This window comes from Myotis yumanensis, unplaced genomic scaffold, assembly GCF_028538775.1.
Source record: "Myotis yumanensis isolate MYYU_CA2020_CCGP unplaced genomic scaffold, mMyoYum1.0.hap1 SCAF_1, whole genome shotgun sequence".
Lineage (NCBI taxonomy): Eukaryota > Metazoa > Chordata > Mammalia > Chiroptera > Vespertilionidae > Myotis > Myotis yumanensis.
The window spans coordinates 144,424,608-144,449,127 of record NW_027223752.1 but is presented as its reverse complement, the minus strand read 5'-3'; the positions used below and the strand labels follow the sequence as shown (position 1 = coordinate 144,449,127).

At 41.3% G+C, this 24,520-nt stretch overlaps 1 protein-coding gene and 1 non-coding gene across 10 annotated transcripts in view; one reads left to right on the top strand and one right to left on the bottom strand.

Annotated features, from left to right (window-relative positions):
• Positions 1–24,520, bottom strand: part of MLLT10 (MLLT10 histone lysine methyltransferase DOT1L cofactor) — a 222,700-nt gene that overhangs the window by 171,310 nt on the left and 26,870 nt on the right. Inside the window, exon 1 of one of the 9 annotated variants that reach the window (XM_070432700.1) lies at positions 10,390–10,482. The exons of the other annotated variants lie outside the window; for them this stretch is intronic. Coding sequence (XP_070288801.1) covers positions 10,390–10,395 — 6 coding nt within the window. The 5' untranslated portion in view covers positions 10,396–10,482. Of the gene's footprint in view, positions 1–10,389; positions 10,483–24,520 lie in introns of those variants that run through there. 9 annotated transcript variants of the gene reach the window in all.
• LOC139000705 (small nucleolar RNA SNORD42) lies at positions 16,341–16,406 on the top strand. Its single transcript, XR_011469688.1, has one exon. It is a non-coding gene; the product is annotated as a small nucleolar RNA SNORD42 (small nucleolar RNA).

The window sequence follows — 24,520 nt, the reverse complement described above, 5'->3', positions numbered from 1 at the left end:
GTTTTCTGGCATTGCTAATCTTTTACTCATAGCTTCGGTTGTATCCAAAATACAGAGTTGAGCAAACTACCGAGAAACACCATCCGAAGGATGTAAAGTTCCAGTACGGTGATAAACTTGTCCGTGTATTCTAAAACAGTATGGCCCATATCCTGGTGGTGATGCAGTAAAAGAAAAAGAAGCAAAAGAAAAAGAAGTATTTATGGAACGAATTATTTTCCATGAAATTTTTACCGTCAGAATCTTCGTTTGTCATTAATCTTTTTAAATATGCCAGGTAATCTGGAAAATGTATATCATTTGCACAGACTTTCCCTTTGCTACAACATCGAGAAAATTTCCCATCGGATGGTTTTTCATCCGAGAAATTTAGGGATAGGCAAAATTCACATCAAACAGTCATTCCACCACAACCATGTCCGAGGATTGCATCCTCATGTACTCCATTTTTGCTGAGGAGGCAGTTCCTACCAGAATTGGTAGTGCTTGTTGATGACTGTTCTCTAGACATATTCTGTCGCCGCCACCGCCTTCTTTCAACTTCAAAGGAACGTTGGTCTTTAGACATTTTCTGTCGATAATGCCGATGTTTTTCGGCATCGGAGCGACGTTTTTCCAGTGGCTAGTATTCAAATACATCCTGTCACAGACGCCACCTTCAAAGATCAGACGCATGCTGCTCTGCAGACACTTTCTGTCGATAACGACGGCATCTTTCGGCTGCAGAGCTACGCTGTATCAACAGTTGTTCTTTAGACATAGTCCCACCTCTCTACTGTCACGGTCTGAGATGCAGGTGAATGAGAGTCCTGGCTATCAGGCCGCTGAGAGCTGTCTGACCAATGGCTGATTCTGGCTGATTCTGTGGGTGTGGAACTTCCTCCTCCCTGCTGTCAGTTTCCACAGCTGTGATGAGGAAGCTGGGGTGACAGAGGGAGCTGCCCTCTCTCTTGCTCTGCTCTATGTCCAGCGGCCTCCTACTCTGCCAAGTCCTCCAAACCTCCTGCTCTCTGCCGGCAGGGTCCCAGGAGCCCACAGGCGTGGCTACGGCCTCGCCTCCCGGGGCCAGCAAAAGTCCCGGGAACCTGTGGCCACCGTCGCCTCCTGGGGTGCTTGACACCTGCGTATGCAAATTAACCTCCATCTTTGTCAGATAATTTGCATAGTCACTCGGATTAGCTTGTGGGCGTGGCTTACAGGCGTGGCTTGAGCATATCAGAGGTACGGTTAATTTGCCTCTTTCTCTCTTATTATATAGGACTAGAGGCCCAGTGCACAAAATTTGTGCAATCAGGGAGTCCCTCAGCCCGGCCTGTGTCCTCTCGCAGTCTGGGAGCCCTGGGGGGGGGGGGGGGGGGGGGGGGGTCCAACTGATGGCTTAGGCCCCCTCCCCATGGGGAGCGGGCCTAAGCCAGCAGTTGGGCATCCTTAGCACTGCCGTGGAGGTGGGAGAGGCTCCCTCCACCGCCACTGCGCTTGCCAGACCTAAGCCCAGCTTCTGGCTGAGCGGCACTCCCCCTGTGGGAGCGCACTGACCACCAGGGGGCAGCTCCTGCATTGAGCATCTGCCCCTGGTGGTCAGTGTGCATCATAGCGACTAGTCATTCCACCGTTCTGTCAATTTGCATATTATCCTTTTATTATATAGGAGGATTCTGAGAGATAAATGAAAATGCACCTATAATAAGTGAAATAGAATATTGAAGCTACATTAATATATAGGATCTAATCTGAAAAAGAAAGTTGTGAAAAAAAGGAAAAGGGCTTCCAGAACATACTGAATAGTACCAAGAAGTCTGTCTAACTGAAGGCCTAGAGCACTGATGGTGAACCTATGACACGCGTGTCAGAGGTGACACGCGAACTCATTTTTTTGGTTGATTTTTCTTTGTTAAATGGCATTTAAATATATAATATCAAAAATATACATCTTTGTTTTACTATGGTTGCAAATATCAAAAAATTTCTATATGTGACATGGCACCAGAGTTAAGTTAGGGTTTTTCAAAATGCTGACACTCCGAGCTCAAAAGGTTCGCCATCACTGACCTAGAAGGTGGGGAAGGGAGGGGTGAATAAATAAATAAATGTGAGAATACAGTGGGAAAGAAAATTTAGAACACATAATATATGAAAACGTCCTCAATTCGACGGACATATTTATGGATTCAAGAAGCTCAATGAACCTCAAGTAACCAAACTACTTACTGAAAAGAAAACAAGGGGAAAAGTATTGAAACAGTGAAGAGAAAAATGACACATCAAATACAGGGGAACAGTAACTGGATAAATGACTGTTTTCTCATCATAAAGTAGAGAAGCAAAAAGAGAATAAAATAACATCTTTAAAGTATTTGAAGAAAAAGAACTGTCAAACCAGAATTCTGTATTTAACTAATATATCCTTCAAAAATGAAGGTAAAATGGGTTTTTACAGATAAAAGAAACAGAATTAATCATCAGTAGGCATGGGTTACAATAAAGACTAAAATAAGTCGTCAAAATTAAGGGAAATGGTACTAGATGGAAATGCAAGTCTTCAGAAAGCAAAGAAGAGGACCCCAAACAGTAACTATCTGGGTAACTATAAAATACTTCTAGGTCTTATTACTTAAAATATGTGTTATTGCCCAGTCACTGTGGCTTATTAGTTGAGCATCAACCCAGGACCCAAGAGGTCACCAGTTCAATTCCCAGTGAAGGCACATGCTCAGGTTGTGGGCTCGATCCCCAGTAGGGGGCATGCAGAAGGCAGGTGATCAATGCTGTTTCTCTCCATTAATGTTTCTATCTCTCTATCCCTCTCCCTTCCTCTCTCTCTAAAAAAATTAATTAAAAATATTTTTTAAAAAAATACATACTATTGAAAGCAAAAAATTATAATGTCATCTTCTGGGTTGTATAATATATGTAGATCTAATACATATGACAATAATATAACTGACAGCAGGCAAAGGTGACGTAAAAGAATCTCTGAAGGCTCCAAGTTTTCTACACTTTACAAAAAGTGGTACAATGTTAACTATAAGTGGTATGCTATATGTACTGTATATTGAAACTAGAGGCCCGGTGAATGAAATTCGTGCACGGGGGGCAGGGGCCCCTCAGTCTGGCCTGCACCCTCTCCAATCCGGGACCCCTCGGGGAATGTCCGACTGCAGATTTGTGCCCACACTTTTAACAGATGACAGCTCCATTGTTCTTTCTTTCTTTTCATGCTTCAACCCATTGGAATTAATAGGTATTCAAAGTGTGTATACATTTTGGGGGGACACTCTGTATATCTCTAGTCAGCGGAGAAAGGAACCAACAGCGGATTTGGAACCCCCAAACAAGAAATCTCGCTCACTCCCCGCATGTCTCCCCACTCCACTTTCCAAATTCCCGGGCAGCGAGAGATTCAATGTTTTCTCTCATTAACTCGGAAAAGCATGTCCTGTCACCCACTACCCGGCAGGAGTGCGCTAGACCCCAAGCGAGCGAGGCTCAGTCAGGGCAGCCTTCACTCATGGGTGCTGGCACCCAAAGTGCACATTCCTCCTCTGCAGTCGCCCCTACTATCCCACCATTTCACTGAGAGGATGGAACTCCTCACCTCCTCTGGGTTTCTGATCTTGAATGCTGACCAAAGGCACCTCAGCAAGGGCTGCCCGCGCCCACCAGGTGTGTCTGCACCTGCTCCAGCCTCAGCACCTACATTAACCCCCCAGAGGTGATCTCGTCGGTGCACTGACCTCTGCAGGAACAGGGCATCACCACTCCGCCCTCTCACTGTCATCTCACAGGCGCCCACCCTCAGCACCCAGAACACCCAGACACTCTGCAAAGGATGCTGGAGGGGACGTGCGCATGTCCTGTGGGGGACGTAGGCATGCTGGGGCTGATGGAAGTGCGGCAGATTTGCGGGAGGAACTTGCGCACGCCTTGGTCGGGGACTGTTGCAGGTGCGCAAGGGTGACAGCTCGCTGGGGGGACGTTCGCACGCCAGGATGGGAGAAGAGGATGTGCGCACCGGAGGCCTGTGGCTTCGCAGATCTGCAAACCTCCGTGGTGCGGCCAGGAGGACATCAATCTGGCCTGCCATGGTGGCTGTCCCTACGATTGCACACCTTCTGGGCCAGGAGGCAGGACTTGCACAGTCACTCCTCGGTGCTGATGGCCTGTAGGCGCTACTTCAGCTCGGCCCTCAGGCTCCGCTTGGCATGCTCATGGCTGACACCTCTGCCGTGTGGGGAGTACAGGCCACCTTCCGCCGGCCCGCCTCCCCTACCCAGAGGCTCTCTGCACACGCTGCTCACTGGCCCAGAGCGGCCTGGGCGGGGCGGGACGCCGGCGTGTGCTGTTCACCGGCCCATGCTGTTCTCCAGCCCAGAGCAGCCTGGGCGAGGCGGGGCGCCCGCGTGTTGCTCATCTGCCCAGAGTGACCGGGGCAGAAGCCAGGCGTCCTGCCCCGCCCCAACCGCTCCTTGCCTCCACGCAGTGCGCACCAGCCCTGAGCAGCCGGGGTGAAGCAGAAGCCAGGTGTCCTGCGCCGTCCTACCCCGGCCGCTCAGCGCCTGCGCGCGCTGCCCACCGGCACAGAGCGGCCAGGGCAGGGCGGGGCGGGACGCCTGCCCCCAGCCGCTCGGCGCCTGTTCACGTGTGTGCTGCCCACAGGCCCGCCATCTGTCTGGTTAATTTGCATACTCACTCCTGATTGGCTGGTGAGTGTAGCAGAGGGACAGTCAATTTACATGTTTCTCTTTTATTATACAGGATTACTAAAGGGATGCTAAGAAACTAATACAAAGAGAAATAACTTTACAAAAGTTATGTTAAAACTTCTTATCTACATGTAAAAGAATTAAGTTGAACTCTTTATTCATTATATATATATATATATATATGCCTAAATGACCATTACAACGGAACAACAGGTCGACCAGTTGCTATGAAGGCACACTGACCACCAGGAGGCAGATGCTCAATGCAGTCCATTCCTTCCACACCAGGCCCAGAGACTGTCGCCTCCTCTCCCAACCCCACCGGGGCCTTTGGGCCCCGGGCTGGGACAGGGAACCAGAGGTGGGTAGCAGCAGGCGTGGCCCCTTTCCCAGGAGGGCCGAGGGCTGGCTCCCTCCTTGGGGCCGGCGGCAGCCAACCTCCTGTACCCTGTCTTCTCCCCTCGGCTGGCAGGCCCCAATAGTCCTGGCCCAGATCAACCCTGATTGCCGGCCAGGCCTAGGGACCCCACCCATGCACGAATTCGTGCACCAGGCCTCTAGTTATATTAGTAAAAAGGCTATAGTATATTTACACCTTGGAATACTATGCAGCAATAAAAATGAAGGATTTCTTACCCTTTGAGACAGCATGGAGGGACCTGGAGAGTATTATGCTAAGCAAAATAAGCCAGTCACAGAATGACAAGTATCACATAATCTCACTCATATGTGGAAACTAATGAACAAAATAAGCTGATGAACAGTAGAGATCCAGAGATACAGAAGCATGGAACAAGACTGTTGAATCTCAGAGGGAAGGCCAAGGTGGATGGGTGGGTGGGAAGAGATCAACCAAAGAACTTATTTGCATATATATATATGTGCATAACCCATGAACACAGACAACAGTGTAGTAGAAGGCCTGGGGTGGAGGGCTGGGTATGGGCCAGAAGGGGCCAATGGGGAGAAAAAGGGGACATATGTAATACTTTCAACAATAAAGATTTAAAGATTAAAAAAAATGTTTAAATATATCCTGTTGGCAAGGATATGGAGAAATTAGACCCCTCATATATTGCTGATGGAATATAAAGTGGGATAGTTGCATTGGCAGTTCATCAAATGGTTAAATATAGTTATCACAAGCTTGATCAAAAACTCCAAACCCAAAAGAAATAAAAACAGATTTATACGTAAAAGTTTGTACACAAATGGTCATAACAGCTTTATTCATAACAGCCAAAATGTAGATACAACCTAAATATCCATCAATTAATTAATGAGAATATAAAATGTGGTATATCCATACAAGGGAATGTTGTTTGGCAATAAAAAGAAATAAAGTTCTAATACATGCTACAACATAAGTGAACCCTAAACATGTTAAGAGAAAAAAAGGCATTTACAAAATACCAAGTATTGTACGATTCCATTTATATGAAATGTCCAGAACAGAGACAAAAAGTAGATTCATGGTTTCTAGGGACTGGAGAGGCTGGGTAATGGATAGTGGGTGCTAATGGGCACAGAGCTTTTTCTGAGGTGATGAAAATATTCTTAAATTGATTATAGCAATGATTGCACAATTCTGTGAATATACTAAAAAGCAATGAATTGTACCCTTTAAAAGGCTGAATTATGGACACAGAGCTTTTTCTGAGGTAATGAAAATATTCTAAAACTGATTATGATAATGGTTTTACAATTTTGTAAATATACTAAAAAACACTGAATTGTACACTATGTGTGAATTTTATCATTAAAACTGTTTTTAAAAATATATATTTTATTGATTTTTTACATAGAGGAAGGGAGAGGGATAGAGATTTAGAAACATCGATGAGACAGAAACATCGATCAGCTGCCTCCTGCACACTCCCTACTGGGGATGTACCCACAACCAAGGTACATGCCCTTGATCTGAATCGAACCTGGGACCCTTCAGTCCGCAGGCCGACGCTCTATCCACTGAGCCAAACTGGTTAGGGCAGTGGTCGGCAAACCGCAGCTCGCAAGCCACATGCGGCTCTTTGGCCCCTTGAGTGTGGCTCTTCCACAAAATACCACATGCGGGCACGCACGTACAGTGCGATTGAAACTTCGTGGCCCATGCGCAGAAGTCGGTTTTCGGAAAGGAGATAGACGAAACATGTGTATACAAGACGAGTGTGGATGGGAGAGTTGGAAGGGGTCGACCTCAGCAAACGTACCTCAATCAGATTGAGGACGTTTTTAGCAAAGGCCAGCTTAGGAGTACCCTAATTAAATTAATAACAGTGTACCTACCTATATAGTTTAAGTTTAAAAAATTTGACTCTCAAAAGAAATTTCAATCGTTGTACTATTGATATTTGGCTCTGTTGACTAATGAGTTTGCCGACCACTGGGTTAGGACATTAAAACTTTTTAATACTAATTTTCAAATATATTTTTAAAAAACCAGACAAACAGAAAAAAAACTACTAAAATGGTAGACCTAAATCCAAGCATGTAATGGCATCAAATGTTGAGACTCATAAGCATCAAATAATGAGGACATAAATATGTACCTCATAACAATGATTCAAAATAGATGACGCAAAACTGTCACAAGTAAAGGGATAAATACACAATTCCACAAACATAGTACAGTATGTTAACATTTCTCTTTTGGTAATTAACAAAACTAGATTTTAAAAAATCAATAAATAGCCCCAGCTGGTTTGGCTCAGTGGATAGAGCGTAGGCCTGTGGACTGAAGTGTCCTGAGTTAGAATCTGGTCAAGGGCACATGCCCTGGTTGAGGGTGCAATCCCCAGTAGGGGGCGTGCAGGAGGCAGCCAATCGATGATTCTCTCTCATCATGGATGTTCCTATCTATCTACCCCTTCCTTTCTAAAATCAATAAAAATATTAAACACACACACAAATAACCAAAATAAGGAATAAAGAAGGAATTATCACTATAGAACCAACAGATATTAAAAGGACAAAAGATTATTAATAACTTTACACTAATCAACAACTTGGATGAAATGGAAAACTTCCCTGAAAAATACAACTTACCAAAATTGGTAAGATGAAACAAATATTTAAAGAAACCTTTACATTGAATTCATTATCAAAATCCTTCCTCAAAATAGAACCCTAGACTCAGATTTTTCACTGGTAAATTCCTTCATATCACCAAAGAAGAAATAGCATCACTTTCAGAAAACAAATACTTTCAAAAAATAGAGACTAATTCCAAAATCATTTTCAAAGTTCAGCATGAATATAATATTAATGAATATACCAATAATACTAAAACCTGAAACTACAAAAACAATTGCAGACTAACATTCCTCATGTACATAAATGCAAAAATATTTAATAAACTATTAGCAATTTAAATCTAGCAATATATAAGAAGGGTAATACACTGTATCCAAGTAAAGTTTATCCCAGAAAAACTAGGTTGTTATAACATTTGAAAATAAAAACAATGAAATTTACCATATTTATTTTTTTAAATATATAATCATCTCAACAGATGAAGAAAAAGCATTTGACAAAAAATATCCATTCAGGCCCTGGCTGATAGCTCAGTTGATTAGAGCATTATCCCAATATGCCAAGTTTGTGAGTTCAATTCCCAGTCAGGGCACATACAAGAATCGATCATTGAATGTATAAATAAGTGAAACAACAAATTGATGTCTCTCTCTCTCTCACTCACTCTCACTCTTTCTCTCTCTAAAACAAACTAACTAACAAAAAACTCATTAAAAAAAAAATGCATATATATGGCCCTAGCCAATTTGACTCAATGGATAGAGCATCATCGGCATGTAGACTGAAGGGTCTCGGGTTTGATTCTGGTCAAGGGCACATTGCCCGGGTTATGGGCTTGATCCCTAATGGGGCGTGCAGCAGGCAGCTGATCAATGATTCTCTCTCATCATTATGTTTCTATCTCTCCCTCTTCCTTCCTCTCTGAAACCAATAAAAATATATTTTTAAAATATACATCTATACACATATGTACATATATATGTGTGTGTATATATACATATATACATACATACATATATAAATCCAACTATAAACTGCCAGAAAACTAGGAATAGATCTTACTCAACCGGTATATTAATCATATCTTTTCATTTTGATATTTGATACTTTCAGGCCTGCTGATGCTAGAGGAACTGCCCCTCCCTCCAAAGACTGGCTAATTCCTGGAGACAGCAAACCAACTCTCCAGCTAACTTTCATATATAGAGTGTCCCCCCAAAAAATGTATACATACACCTTAAATAATTATAAAGGCAGTATTTATGAAAATACATTTCATTTTTAAAATTGAGCTATCAGCTGTTAAAGTATGTATACAGTTTTTTGGAACAACCTTATATGCAAAGCAACCAATCCAGAGCCCATACCCCCAACCATCTTTATTTTATATTCCAGCCACTATATTTCCCTGCCCTGATCACCGCAGGGCAAGGTACCAGACAACTAGGCAAAGTCCCTATGCCCCCAGAGTCCTTGAAATTATTCGAACTAGATAATCCTAAACCTGATGACCATTCCTTAACTATTTCTTCCCACAGAAACCAAAATAAAGGTTCCTGCCTTTACTTTTTCCCTTTTGTTCCTTCTGCCTAACTAACCCATATGGCTTCCTTGGTGTAACGCCTCCTCTAGGGATCTTTGAATATAACAAACTATCTTTTCAATAGCAGTCCTTCTGATTCTTAATAATAATGAAATCAATATTTAAAACAAACTGGTAACAATTATCAGTAAAAAGCCTACAGCTGACATCATAATTAATGGTACAAACTGAATGCTTCCCCCAATGAATAGGAACAAGATTTAAGTATATGTAATAAAGGAAGAAATTTTTTTAACAAAATACAAATTGGAAAGAGGTAAAGTTTTATGACATTATCATGTACTAGAAAAAGCTAAGTTATCACCACAAATCTCACAGAATTAATGTAAGTATGGTTGTACGACACAGGTCAATACACATAAGTCAATTCTACTGCCATATACTAAGAACAAATAATTAAAAACTGAATTCTTTAAAACCACTTACACAATCACATAAAATATTGAAAAATAAAAAGACATATAAGGCCAAAGATTAAAAACCACAAAATAATGCTTGGGAAAAAAGCGAAGATAACCTAAATAAATGGCGAGCCATACCATGCTAGTAAATAGGAAGATTCAACATTGTTAACATGTCAATTCTCCTCAAAAAGATCTATAGGTTCAAAGCAATTGTAATCATAATCACATCAGCCTTTCTGGAAATGGGAAAACTAATATTAAAATTTATATGAAAGTACTAAGGACTTAGAATATGCAAAGCAATCTTGAAAAGATGAAAAGGGTTGAAGGATTTGCAAATCTGACTAAAAGACTTCCTATACAGTTAAAAATAATCAAAATAATGTGGTAAATGATATAAGGATAGACAAACAGATCAAAGAAACAGAATAAAGATTCCTAAAATAGAGCTCACTTATGCAGCCATGTTATGTTTTACCAAAGCAATCCAATAAGAAAAGGAGAGTTTTTTCAACAAACATTGCAGAAACAATTGGATATTCATTCTCAAAAAATAAAACCTATAAAACTTAATTTGAGATGCATCACAGACCTAAATATAAATTAGCAAAAAACAAAAAGTTTTTGAGGAAACAAAGGAAATTACCTTCATGACTTCAGGGTTAGCCAAAAGTGTCTTAGCTCACAGTAAGCAATAACTATAAAAGAAAAAACTGATAAATTAGACTTAAATATTTCTGCTCATTAAAAGCCATAGTTAAGAAAATAGGAAACCACAGACTTGAAGAAAGTACTTACAAAATATTTATCTAACAAAACACTGGCATATCCAGGACATATAAGAAGATCTCCAACTCAAAAAGAAAAAAAAAAAGACAAAGAATAAAGAAAGGAAAAAAAAAAGGAGAGAAAGAAGGAAAAGGGCTAAAGGTTTGAACAAATTCTTCATACGAGAAAACACATGAATGATCAATAAGCAAATAAAATGTATTCAATATCAGTAGTCATTAACAAATGCAAAATAAAACCAGTTCTAGTCAAGATGGGAGTAAAAGGGACCAGATTTAGCCTTCTGTATGAAGTAATAAAAACCTAAAAAAATGTATGAAAAATTAGCACTAAAGTTTTTAGACAACAAATAATGAAAGACAGTGATTCCTAGGAGACAAGAAACAAATGACATGAGCCATACATTTGCCAGCTTACTGCCTTGAGAGTTTCCAGGCGGTGGAACAGGGAGAAGAAACCCAGGCAGGGCCTGTCTCCCCAAGGTGTGGAAATGGAGCTGCGAGTCCAAGGAAGCCAAGGTGGCTAGACCTCACAAGGGAGACCAGCACTGAGTAGAGAGCTGAGGAGAGAGAGAAAAATGAAGAGATCTACAGAGGCTGATCCTAGAATATGTTGAGTAACTAACTAATCAGCCATGCATGTGAGAGACCTATTTAAGGCTAGGGAGAGAACCACCAAAAGATTTAGAAGTAATAGCACCCAGAATTCATACAAGGATGCAGATAATGCTTGTTCCCAAAAGCCAGAATGCAAAACCTAGTAATTCATATCACATCAGAGTACTAAGAAGGGTAATGCCTCAGGAGGAGGGAAAATTTAACCCTAAACATAGCTCTGGTCTGTCAAACAAAACAAAAACAAAACCTAAAAGGAACAAACTATTTTTCAGTAAATTAACCATGTCATAGAACAAAGTCAAAAAATATTTTTAGGCATACAAAAAACAGAGAACCAAACAAGGTAAAATTCATAATGACTAAAAGTCAATAAAGACATACCCAGATACAGGAAATTATACCCCTAATGAAACAAAAACCAGCCAGTCAAACCAATCTTAAAATAACATAGATAGAATTATTACCCAAGTCCTTTTTTTAAAATATATTTTTGATTTCAGAGAGGAAGGGAGAGAGAGATAGGAACATCAATGATGAGAGAGAATCATTGATCAGCTGCCTCTAGCATGCCCAGCACTGGGGATCAAGCCCGAAACCCGGGCATGTGCCCTGACCGAGAATCAAACTGTGACCTCCTGGTTCATAGGTCAATGCTCAACCACTGAGCCATGCCAGCCAGGCACCCAAGTCCTTTAAAACAATTATTATGAATACATTCCATATGTTTAAGAAACTAGAGGAAACATTAAACATGTTAAGTAAATACATCCAAGAATAAAAAAAATTGGACATTTAGAGATGAAAATTACAAGGTCTAAGATAAAAAAACATACTGTATGAGATTTACAGCACATGAAACCAAATAATAGTTACTAACTAAAATGAAACCCAGAGGGAAAAATACCTTAAAAAAGGAACAAAGCATAAGTTAGCTGTGAGATAACTTCAAGAGGCCAAAATACTTGTAATTGGAGCCACAGGATATAAATACAGAAAACGAAAGTCTGAAGAAATAATGCCAACAATTTGCCATATTTAATGATAATTATCAACAAAGAACAAAGTACTCTTTAAATAAACACTAAGCAACAGAACCATGAAACAATGTAAAGCACAACATATCATGATCAAACTACCTAAAACCAAATAAAGCAAAAGTCTTTAAAAAGCAGCCAGAGAAAAAGGTCCTATTACGTACTGCAAAATCAAAAGAAAATTGAAATGATTATATTAATTTCATGTAGATTTGAAAATCAAAAAATTATCAAAAAAGAGGGCCATTTCACAAAGATAAAGGGTTTAACTCATTAAGAAGATACAAAAATCCTCAACATTTACTCACTGAATAACAGTTTCAAAATGCATAAAGTAAAAATAACTACAAGAAGAAATTTAAACATCCACAATTACATTTAGAGATTTCAAAAGAACTCTCTCAATAGCTGATAGAACCAGTAGACAGAAAATCAGTAATGATACAGATCATTGAACAATATTATCTACCAGAATATCCACAACCAAATTGACATGAAGTAACATTTATAGAACACTCTACACAAACTAGAATACACATTCTGTTCAAGGACAAATGAAACACTCACCAAGAGATCATAATCAGGCCATGAAACAACTCAATAAATTTTTAAGTTTCGGGTCATACATACAAAAATTTTCTCTGACCAATTTTAGAAATCAGTGTAAAATCCCTAAATATTTAGAATCTAAATATACTAAAGTAAGCAATGGATCAAAGAAGAAATTTAAAAAGGAAATAAAAAATAATTTAAATAAATAAAAGTAAAACCGAAATTTGTGGAAGAAAATTAAAGCAATAATTGAGGGAGAAATTTATAGCACTAAATGCCTATATTAGAAAAGAACTCAAATCAGTGACTTCATCTTGTACCTTAAGAAACTAGAAGAGGTTTAGCTCAGTGGTTGAGCATCAACCCATGAAACAGTAGGTCATGGTTCGATTCCCAGTTGGGGAACATGCCCAGGCTGAGAGCTTGATCCCAGTAGGGAGTGTGCAGGAGGCAGCCAGGGAAAATAATAAAAAGATCAGAGCAGAAAATAATGAAATATAAAACAGAAAAATACTGCAAACTCAATGAAATCAAAAGCTAGACTTCATTTCTGAAAGGATGAAGTAGGTATACTTTTTCCTATTCCTAAGTACAAACAAAAACTGTGAACATCCTACATAATAAAGAGCTAATATGCAAATGGTCGTCATGCCCTCACACCACGATGCCCTCACACCGTCACAATCCATCACCAGGAGGCTGTGTGCACAGTGGGCGTGCGCACTGAGGTGTGCGTGAGTGGGCGGGGACTTGATGCTGTGTGCGCGGTGCAGAGGCGGGTCCCAGCAGCTCCACGCAGCGATGCTGGGGGTTCCGGCGGCTCTGCACGGCGAAGCCTGGGGGTCCCACAGCTCCACGTGGCGCAGAGGCGGGACCCCCAGCTCCAGCCTACCTCTTTGGGGCAATCCATCGAGGAGCCCCAGGTGGGTGGGCGGGGCCTACCTCTTTGGGGTGATCGATTTCGGGGCTCCCGCACTGTGAGAAGGCACAGGCCAGGCTGGGGAACCCCACCCCGCCGCCCCAAGTGCACGAATTTGATGCACCAGGCCTCTAGTTATAAATAAAACATATGTTTTAAAAGGTGGTTAAGAAGGCAAATTAGATAGAGACCACAGGACCCAAGGAACAACAGAGCAATGAGTTCCCTGAGTTTTCTTTTTACCTAAGATATCCCATTCTTTTTTTTTTTTTTTTTTTTTTTAAAATATATTTTATTGATTTTTTACAGAGAGGAAGGGAGAGAGATAGAGAGTTAGAAACATCGATGAGAGAGAAACATCGACCAGCTGCCTCCTGCACATCTCCCACTGGGGATGTGCCTGCAACCCAGGTACATGCCCTCGACCGGAATCGAACCCGGGACCTTTCAGTCCGCAGGCCGACGCTCTATCCACTGAGCCAAACCGGTTTCGGCAAGATATCCCATTCTTGAAATGGAAGAAGTCAATACCTCAAAACCACCAACAAACACAGACCCCTCCAAAAAAAGCCTTCTCTCTCTCGATAAGAAACTGGGTAGGGGGAATATTAGTTAGAAAGAACACTTTTTTAAACAGCAGCAGCTCCACATCACACAAAAAAATCCCCCCTATCTATGTCTTCAGTGGTTGAGTGGGGAACCTAGACATTCACCCTCGTGAGACTATGAGTCATCCCAAAACTGCTACTGGGGTAGTGTAAAAATAGGTTAAGTAGGGAATCAGAACTTTCATGCTTACTGGCTTGTTATGAGAACTTCCCCCTCTGGTGTCAATGGAGACAAAATGGGAAGTCTGAACGTCCATCTCCATCCAGCAGTAAAGAGGGAACCCACCACCATGTGTCTCCACAGGTATGGTGTCAGAGAGGGTCTAACAAGAAGTCAGGACTTTCACCAACACACAGTGGTAAATGGGGCCACATCCTTTGCGATCAGATAGGGAACCATAACTCCCAAGTCTACTCAGCAATAACAAGCAGTTTCCCTCAAATGTCAACAGAGGCCAAGTAGGGCAACTTGAAATTCATCCCCTACCTAGCATAAGGAGATAGCACCCGTACTCTTCCCTTGTCAGACAAATGTCAGGGAAAGCGAACTAAAACAGCTTTATATAAGATGCAAAGTCCCAAAAATGTTCAGGTTTCAAAAAAACACTTGTCATACCAAGAACTCAGAAGATCTCGAACTGAACTGAAAAAGACACTCAGATGCCAACACTGAGATATTTGTAATTTTAACTTCTGACAGAGATATCAGAATTATCTGAAGATTTTAAAGCAGCCATTATAAAAATGAGGAAACAAGAGAAATGAAAAACAGAAAGCCTCAACAACAAAAAATTGAGGGCATAAAGAAAACAAATGGAAATTTTACAACTGAAAAGTACAATAAGCAAAATAAATAGCTCAATGGATGACCTCAATAGCAGTATAAAGGAGATTAAAAGAATCAGTGAACCATAAGACATAATGAAAGTTACCTAATGTGCCCTAGCTGGTTTGGCTCAGTGAATAGAGCATCAGCCTGAGAACTGAAGGGTCCCTGGTTTGATTCTGGTCAAGGGCAAATGTCTGGGTTGTGGGCTCAATCCCCAGTAGGGGACGTGCAGGATTCTCTCTCACCATTGATGTTCCTATCTCTACCTCTCCCTTCCTCTCTGAAGTCAATAAAAAAAATCTTTTAAAAAAAGAAGAAAGTTACCTAATGTAACTTTCAGAGAGAAAATAGACTGAATAAAAATAAACAAACAGAATCTCACAGATCTTTGGGACCCTAACAAAAAAAGCAGCCATCCTTTTTAGTCATCAGTGTCCCAAAAAGGAGAGGAGAAATAAGGTAAGACTGGAAAAGCGCTCAAATAAATAACAGCTGAAAAATTCCCAAATTTGGCAAGACAAAACTACAGATTCAAAATCAATAGAACAGAACAGAAAACCCAGAAAAAGTCAAAAATTCCCAGCTGTATAAAGCTGCCAGAGAAATTTTTTCAGCAAATGGCATTGAGCATTTGGACACCCACAGGAGAAAAGAACCCACAAAAACCCTTCACCTGAGTTTCACACCTTATACAAATATGATCTCAAAATGTATCACAAGTTTAAGTGTATAGCATAAAACTATAAAACTTTTAAAAGAAAACAGGGAAATTTGGTGGAATTTAGAGTTAGAAAAAGAGTTATTAGATGTTACAACAAAAGCATGTACCATAAAAAGAAAAATTCATAAACTGAACTTCAACAAAATTAAAGCCTGTATAGAAAAGCCCATTAGGAGGAAAAACACAAGTTCCAGCACTGGAAAAAAAATAAAGAGCAAATCACAGACTTGACCAAGCACTCGTATCTACAATATATAAGAACTGTCAAACTCTATAGCAGTGGTTCTCAACCTTCCTAATGCCACGACCCTTTAATACAGTTCCTCATGTTGTGGTGACCCCCAATTTCGTTGTTACAAATTGAACATAATTAAAGCATAGTGATTAATCACAAAAACAATATGTAATTATATATGTGTTTTCCGGTGGTCTTAGGTGACCCCTGTGAAAGGGTCGTTTGACCCCCAAAGGGGTCTCGACCCACAGGTTGAGAACCACTGCTCTACAGTAAAAAAAAAAAAAAAAAAAAAGGAAATGATGGCAAAATCACTATTTGAGGAGCAAATTACATAAACAAAGGAACCACTAATGCACCAGAAGATTGAAGAAGGAACAAAGAGTATGGGGACAGTAAGGGTAGCAAGGACTAATGAGGATTCATTCTTTACCCTAGGCCCAAGGGAGAGAAGAAGGCCTATGTTTGACTGGCTCTGTCAATGATGCTTTTGAATGTTACCAACAAAATTGGAATATCTAAAATAAACTGAGTCCAGCAAGCTAATTCAAAATATGTTTTCAACCCTGGCTGGTTTGGCTAAGTGGATAGACCGTCGGCCTGCAGAACGAAGGGTCCCAGGTTCGATTCCGGTCAAAGGCACATGCCTGGGTTGCAGGCTTGATCCCCAGTAGGGGGCGTGCAGGAGGCAGCCAATCAATGATTCTCTCTCATCATTGATGTTTCTATCTCTCTTTCCCTCTCCCTTCCTCTGAAATCAATAAAGATATATTTAAATATATATATATTTTTTCCCCTAAACAAATAAACAGGTAAACAAGCAAGCAAAAAGCAAATCAGAAAATATGCAAAAGTGCCATGGCCGGTGTAGCTCAGTTCGTTGGGCAATGTCCTGTGCACTGAAAGAAAGGTTGCTGGCTTGATTCCCGATCAGGGCACATGCCCAGATCTCAGGTTCAATCTCCAGGAGAGGGCATGTAGGAGGCAGTCGAACAATGCTTCACTCTCACATGCATGTTTCTCTCCTTCTCTCTTCCTCTCTCTCTGAATATCTTCTTTTTTTTTTAATAGGCAAAAGTTGCCCTAGCCCAGTGGTCGGCAAACTGCGGCTCGGCAAACCGCGGCTCGCAAGCCACATGCGGCTCTTTGGCCCCTTGAGTGTGCTCTTCCACAAAATACCGACTTCTGCGCATGGGCCACGAAGTTTCAATCGCACTGTACATGCACTCCTGCACGTGGTATTCTGTGGAAGAACCACACTCAAGGGGCCAAAGAGCCGCATATGGCTCAAGAGCCAAGGTTTGCCAACCACAGCCCTAGCCGGTTTGGCTCAGTGTATAGAGCGTCAGCCTGCGGACTGAAGGTTCCCAGGTTTGATTCCGGTCAGGAGCACATGCCCGGGTTGTGGCCTCAATCCCCAGTGTGAGGCGTGCAAGAGGCAGCCAATCAATGATTCCCTCTCATCATTGATGTTTCTCTTTCTCTCTCTCCCTCTCTCTCTCTCTCTCTCTCTCTCTGAAATCAATGAAAATATTTAAAAAATAAAAAGCTTCATTAAAAAAAATAAAGAAAAAATATCCTCAGGTGAGGATTAAAAGAAAAAAGATAGATAGCAAATAAGCACATCATCAGCCATTAGGTAAATGCAAATTAAAACCACATATGACAGCACTACACATCCATTAAAATCCTATATAATAAAAGGCTAATATGCAAATTGTCCCCTTGGGAGTTCGACTGATCGGGAGTTTGACCCCTCACTATGATGTGCACTGACCACCAGGGGGCAGCGCGGAACAAAGTCCCCGATTGGCCCTGATTGCTGGCCAGGCCTAGGGACCCTACCCATGCATGAATTTCGTGCACCAGGCCTCTAGTTACTAAATAAAAAGAATAGTTACAAAGTCACATGCTGGCAATGATTGCTCACAGATTTCTGATGGAAATGTAAAATGGTACACTCACTCTGGACAAAACCTTGGCAATTTTTTTATTTTATTTTATTGATTTTAGAGAGAGGAAGGGGAGGGAAGTAGACAGAGGGAAGGGGAGAGAAAAAGAAACATCCATCGGTTACCTCTTTCATGCACCCAACCCAGGATGGAAACGGCAACATAGGTATGTATCCGGACAGGGAATCAAACCTTGAACTGCACCAGCCAGGGCACTTTGGCAATTTCTTTAAAAAAAACAAAGACTAAACATGCAGCTACCATACAACTCAGCAACTGTGTAACTGGACATGCATCCCAGAGAAATAAGACTTATGTTCACACAAAAACCTGCACATGAATGTTTATAACAGCATTATCACAATAGCCACCAACTAGAAGTACCTGAGATATCTTTCAGCAGATGAATGGTTAAACAAACTGTGGTTTGTTCCTTAGTGTTCTACTCATAACACTAAGGAATAAAAAGGAACAAACCACTAATATATTCAACCACTTGGATGAATCACCAGAGAATTATGCTGAGCGAAAAAACCCAATCCCCCAAAGTTATTATGTTCCATGATTCCATTTATATAACATCCTTGAAATAACAAAATTACAAAACTGGATAATATATTAGTGGTTACCAAGGACTAAGCCTGGTGGCAGTAAAGAATCAGATGTGGCTATAAAAAAGGGCACCTGAAGGATCCTTGTGGTGATGGAATTATTCTGTTAACTATATTAATTTCAATATCCTGGTGGTGATACTGTCCTATAGTTCTTCAAGATGTTAGCATTGGGGAAACTGGGTAAATGGAAGAAGATGTCTTTGTATTATTTATTACAACGGCATGTCTCTACATTTGACTCAAAAGGTTTAGTATTAAAATAATTGCAAATAAACAATACAAAAAGAAGATTAAGAAAGCTATTGCATAGTACTCCTTCCCATCACACCCACACCCTTTCCCCTCCACCACTTTTCCCCCTCCAGGCAAGATACCTTTACTTTCCTACCTTCATGGGCCTTTCCTATGCTTCTATAATTTGTTTTCTGAGCCCATTTTTTCTACCACTCACTTCTTCTACCTCTGTGACTTTCTTTTCTTTTTAAATATATTTTTATTGATTTCACAATGGAAGGGAGAGGGAGAGAGAGATAGAAACATCAATGATGAGAGAGAATCATAGATTGGCTGCCTCCTGCACTCCCCCTACTGGGTATCAAGGCTGAAACCCAGGCATGTGCCCTGACCAGGAATCCAACCGTGATCGCCTGCTTCATAGGTCAACGCTCAAACACTGAGCCATACCAGCCAGGCTACCTCTGTGACTTTCTAAATAAACTTCCCTTATTAAAAAAAAAGGAAGGAAATGAAAAAAAGGAAGGGAGGGAGGGAGGGAGGGAGGGAGGGAGGGAGGGAGGGAGGAAGGAAGGAAGGAAGGAAAAGAGCCCTGGCCAGTGATTTTAGCAGGTCACAGGGTTAAGGGCATGTACCTGGGCTGCAGGTTCAATCTCCACCCCCAGTTGGGGTGCTTCCAGGAGGCAACCAGTAGATGTGAAATCACTCACATTGATGTTTCTCTCTCTCCTTTCTCTCTCCCCTTCCTCCCCCCAGCCCTTTCCTTCCTTCCCTTCCTTACACTCTCTCTGAAAAGCAACTGAGAAAATATCCTCTGGTGAAGATTAACAAAAAAAGAAAAAGAAAGAAAGAATGAAACAACTGCATCAAAAAAAATACGCGCAAAAACCTTAGGATAAGATTATCTAAGGAGTCAAAGAATTTGTACACCTAAAACCACACAATGCTGCTGAAAGTATAGATAACATAAATAAATGTTCATGGATCAGAAGATCCAATGTTGTTAAGATGTCACCACTCTCCAAAGTGATCGTCAAATTCAAGGCAATCCCCACTGAAAATCCCAACATTTTACATTAGTAGAAAAATGCACTGCAAGACATTTGGTCTTGTCCAAACATCCACAGACATATTTGGTCCACCCCAAGAGGTCCTTGATATTTATTTGGTTCTGTCCAAAACATCCACAGAGACATTTGATCCACACCAAAATGTCTTTGAAATTGGTCCTGAGGGGGAGAAACAAGATGGTGGCATAGGTAAACTCTGGTACTCGCCGACTCACACAGCCACATCAAAATTACAACTAAAATACAAAACAAACATCATTCAGAACCTCCTCAATGTGGCTGAATGGAAATACTACAACTAGAGAAGTAAGGTAAATACATCGAGACTGATAGGAGGGGCAGAACAGGTTGGTCTGAAACCCATGTGTGGACTGTTTTTAATCGGGAGGGATATCTTGGCTGCAGAGGCCTCCCCTGGGAAGCAAGGGGTCCGAGCCCCACACCAGACCCCCAGTATAGGGTTCCAGAACTGGGAAGAGAAATCTCTATAAGTTCAGGCTATAAAAAATAGTGGCAATTGTGGATGAGTGACACACAGGCTGCCGGAGACCAAGCAGATCCTCCCAAAGGGCGGGTGCACAGACTTACATGGTCCTACACCCGCTGAGCTCCAGCATAAGGAGACCCAGGGACATACAGTGAAGAACTGGATTATCTGGCATCAGGGTAGGAACTCAGAGTCAGCTTTCTGCCAAATGGGGGGGCTCACAGGTGTCATTGTTTCTGTGCTGACAACCAGCCCATCTCGTACTAAGACCTCCCCTATTCCAGGGTTGATTGGCAGCCATGTCTGAGTTTCCATCAGCCTGGCTAACATTGTTCACTCCACCCTGGTGATTCCCTGAGACCCCGCCCCATCCTATTTGCAGCTCGACCCAAGCTATTTCTACTGGCTTTTCCATATGAATGGCCTGTCCCAGCTCAGTCTTCAGACTTCTAAAATCTCTCAAACAAGCAGCAATAAGAGGCCCAAGACCTGTCACTAACACCAGCCTACCTTGTCTCAAAGCTGGGCCTTGGCTGGGCATTTCCAAGCCAATACAAATAGCAGGCATCTGCAGATCTCTCTGTAGCTCCTACCAGGTGGCCCCAGGCAGTGGCCGACTTTGGACATACCAGGAAGCCCCAGAGCCAGAGAACCCAGTGGACATCTTCAGATCATACCAGATTACAACGCTATACATCCACAAGCGACACTCAAGGGACAGACTCAGTGAGCACCAAAGCCCCACTGAAGCAAGTCCTTCTCCACAGGGGTGTCTTCCTGCATAGCAGCTCTTCCACTTAGTTGCAGCTGGTCCTCACAGCCAATTGTCCTGGAGGTCAAGTCCTCCTAGTGACACCAACAGCAATCAAGGCTCAACTACAACAAAACTGTGCATACAGCCCAGAAAGGGGCACACCTAGAGTGCCCAGCTCAGGTGACTGGGGAAGCTGAGACACTGGGCCCTATAGGACACCTACTACACAAGGCCACTCTACCAATTCCAGGAGACATAGCAGCTCTACCTAATACATAGAAACAAACACAGAGAAGCAACCAAAATGCAGAGACAAAGAAACATGTCACAAATGAAAGAAACAGAAGCAAGCAAACTACTGGATACAGAATTCAAACCAATGGTTATAAAGTTGCTCAAGGATCTAATGAGAGCATCAAGGGACTTAATGAGACTTTCAAGGATCTTAGTGAGAATTTCAAAGACATGAAAAAGGAGCAATCAGAAAATAAGCATACATTAACTGAAATAAAGAATAATTTACAGGATTCAACAGTAGAGTAGAGGATTCCAAAAATCAAATCAATGATTTGGAAAGGAGGAAGCAAAAATCACCCAACAGAAAAGCAAGCCGTAACCGGTTTGGCTCAGTGGATAGAGCCTCGGCCTGCGGACTGTAAGGTCCCAGGTTCAATTCCAGTCAAGGGCATGTACCTTGGTTGCGGGCACATCCCCAGTAGGGGGTGTGCAGGAGGCAGCTGATTGGTGTTTCTCTCTCATGGATGTTTCTAACCCTCTATCCCTTTCCCTTCCTCGCTGTAAAAAATCAATAAAATATATTTTAAAAAAAGAAAGAAAAGCAAAAAGAAAAAAGAATCCAAAAACATGAAGATAGTGTAAGGAACCTCTGGGACAACTGCAAGCATACCAACATTCTCATTATAGGGGTTCCAGAAGGAGAAGAGAGATTCCAAGATATTGAAAACCTATTTGAAGAAATAATGACAGAAAACTTCCCCTACCTGGTGGAGAAATAGACTTACAAGTCCAGGATGTAAAGAGTCTCAAACAAGAGGAAGCCAAAAAACCCACACCAAGACACATCATAATTAAAATACCAATGGCTAAAGACAAAGAAAGAATCTTAAAAGCAGTTAATTACCTACAAAGGAGCACCCATACAACCGTCAGCTGATTTCTCAAAAGAAACTTTACAGGCCAGAAGAGAGTGGCAAGAAATATCCAAAATGGTGACTAGCAAGGACCTACGACCAAGATTACTCTACCCAGCAAAGCTATCATTTAGAATTGAAGGTCAGAGAGCTTCACAGACAAGAAAAAGCTAAGGAGTTCATCACCACCAAACCAGTATTACATGAAAAGTTGAAGGGTATTCTTTAAGAAAAGGAAGAAGAAGAAGAAAAAAAGATTAAAAATATCAGCAATAAATGGCTATAAAATACATATCTATCAACTGAATCTAAAAATCAAAATAAATGAACAAGGTATATATTGAACAAAATAAACTGATGAGTAAAATAGAATCAGAGGCATGGAAACATGGAACAGACTTACAAATCTCAGAGGGAAGGGGGACCGGAAAGAGATCAACCAAATTATCTTATATGCATATACTAATACACATTACCTATGGATACAGACAATAGGGTGGTGAAGGCCAATATGTCCAATAAGGAGTTAATAGCCAAAACATGTAAGGAACTCAAACAACTAAACATAAAAACAAATCCAATTGAAAAATGGGCAGAGAACCTGAATAGACATTTCTCCAAAGATGTCACACAGATGGCCAAGAGACACATGAAAAAATAATCAACATCACTGATCATCAGGAAAATGCAAATCAAAACAACAATGCGATAACATCTCACACCTGTCAGAATGGCTATTATCAAAAAGACAACAAAGAATACGTGTTGGCAAGGATTTGGAGAAAAAGGAACCCTTGTGGAGCCACTATGGAAAATAGCATGAGAGTTCTCAAAAAATTAAAAATAGAAACAACATATGACCCAGCAATCCCACTTCTGGGTATTTATCCAAAGAAATTGAAAACACTAGTTCAAAAAGATACATGCATCCCTGTGTTCACTTCAGCATTATTTACAATAGCCAAGATACAGATGCAACCTAGATGTCCAACAACGTATGAATAAAGATGTGATATATATATGTATATATGTATCATATGTGGTATATATGCAATATATATCATATATACATATATACACAATGGAATATTATTCAGCCATAAAAAGAATGAGATCTTGCCAACTACAACAACAACAATGGACCTATCTATATACAGTGAGTGGCCAGATTATTATGACCACCTAACGTTTGTAGGCAAATTAGCTATAATTTCGCACTGAAGTTGCTAGAGGGCCAGAACATTATAAATAGGGAAGCAGGTTGTTACCACGACAGAAGTGATTTTTTTCAGAAGATATGGGTAAACAACGCGATTTAACAGACTTTGAATGTGGGATATATATATATAGATATACACACACACATATATATACATACCCACACACTGAGTGGCCAGATTATTATGACCATCTGACGTTTGTAGGCAAATCAGCCGTACACTGCAAGGTATGGGATATGGAAGCCGAAGGCCTGTTCAAACACCTTTGCTGTCTGCAGTTACCAAGATAAAATGTCTCCAATTCGGACTGGACAGTCGAGCATCAGAAAAAAGTCATGTGGTCCGATGAATCACATTTCCAGTTGCATCATGCAGATGGAGAGTGAGAATTTGGCAGAAACAGCATGAAAGTATGCACCCCACATGCATGAGTACAACCCTTCAAGCTGGTGGGGGCAGTGTTATGGTTTGGGGCATGTTTTCCTGGCATGATTTGGGCCCTTTAATTTGTGTGGAACAATGTCTGAATAGCACAACATACCTAAGTATAGGTGCTGTTCAAGTTTATCCTATCATGTTGATGGTGTATCCCAATGGAGATGGCTTCTTCCAACAAGACAATGCGCCATGCCACGGTGCTCATATTGTGCAGGAGTGGTTTCAAGAACATGAGGGAGACTTTACCTTGCTTAGGTGGCCCCCACAATCACCAGATCTCAATCCAATTGAGCATTTGTGGGATGAAGTTAAAAGAGCCATCAGGCAGCTGGTTCCACAACCATTAAATCTCACAGAACTGGACAGTGCTATTCATCAGGCATGGTGTCAGATTCCTTGCATCACTTTCAACATCTCGTGGAGTCAATGCCAAGAAGAAACACCGCATTATTGAAGGCAAAAGGTGGCCCAACAAAGTACTGATGGGGTGGTCATAATAATCTGGCCACTCAGTGTGTGTGTGTGTGTGTGTGTGTGTGTGTGTGTGTGTGTG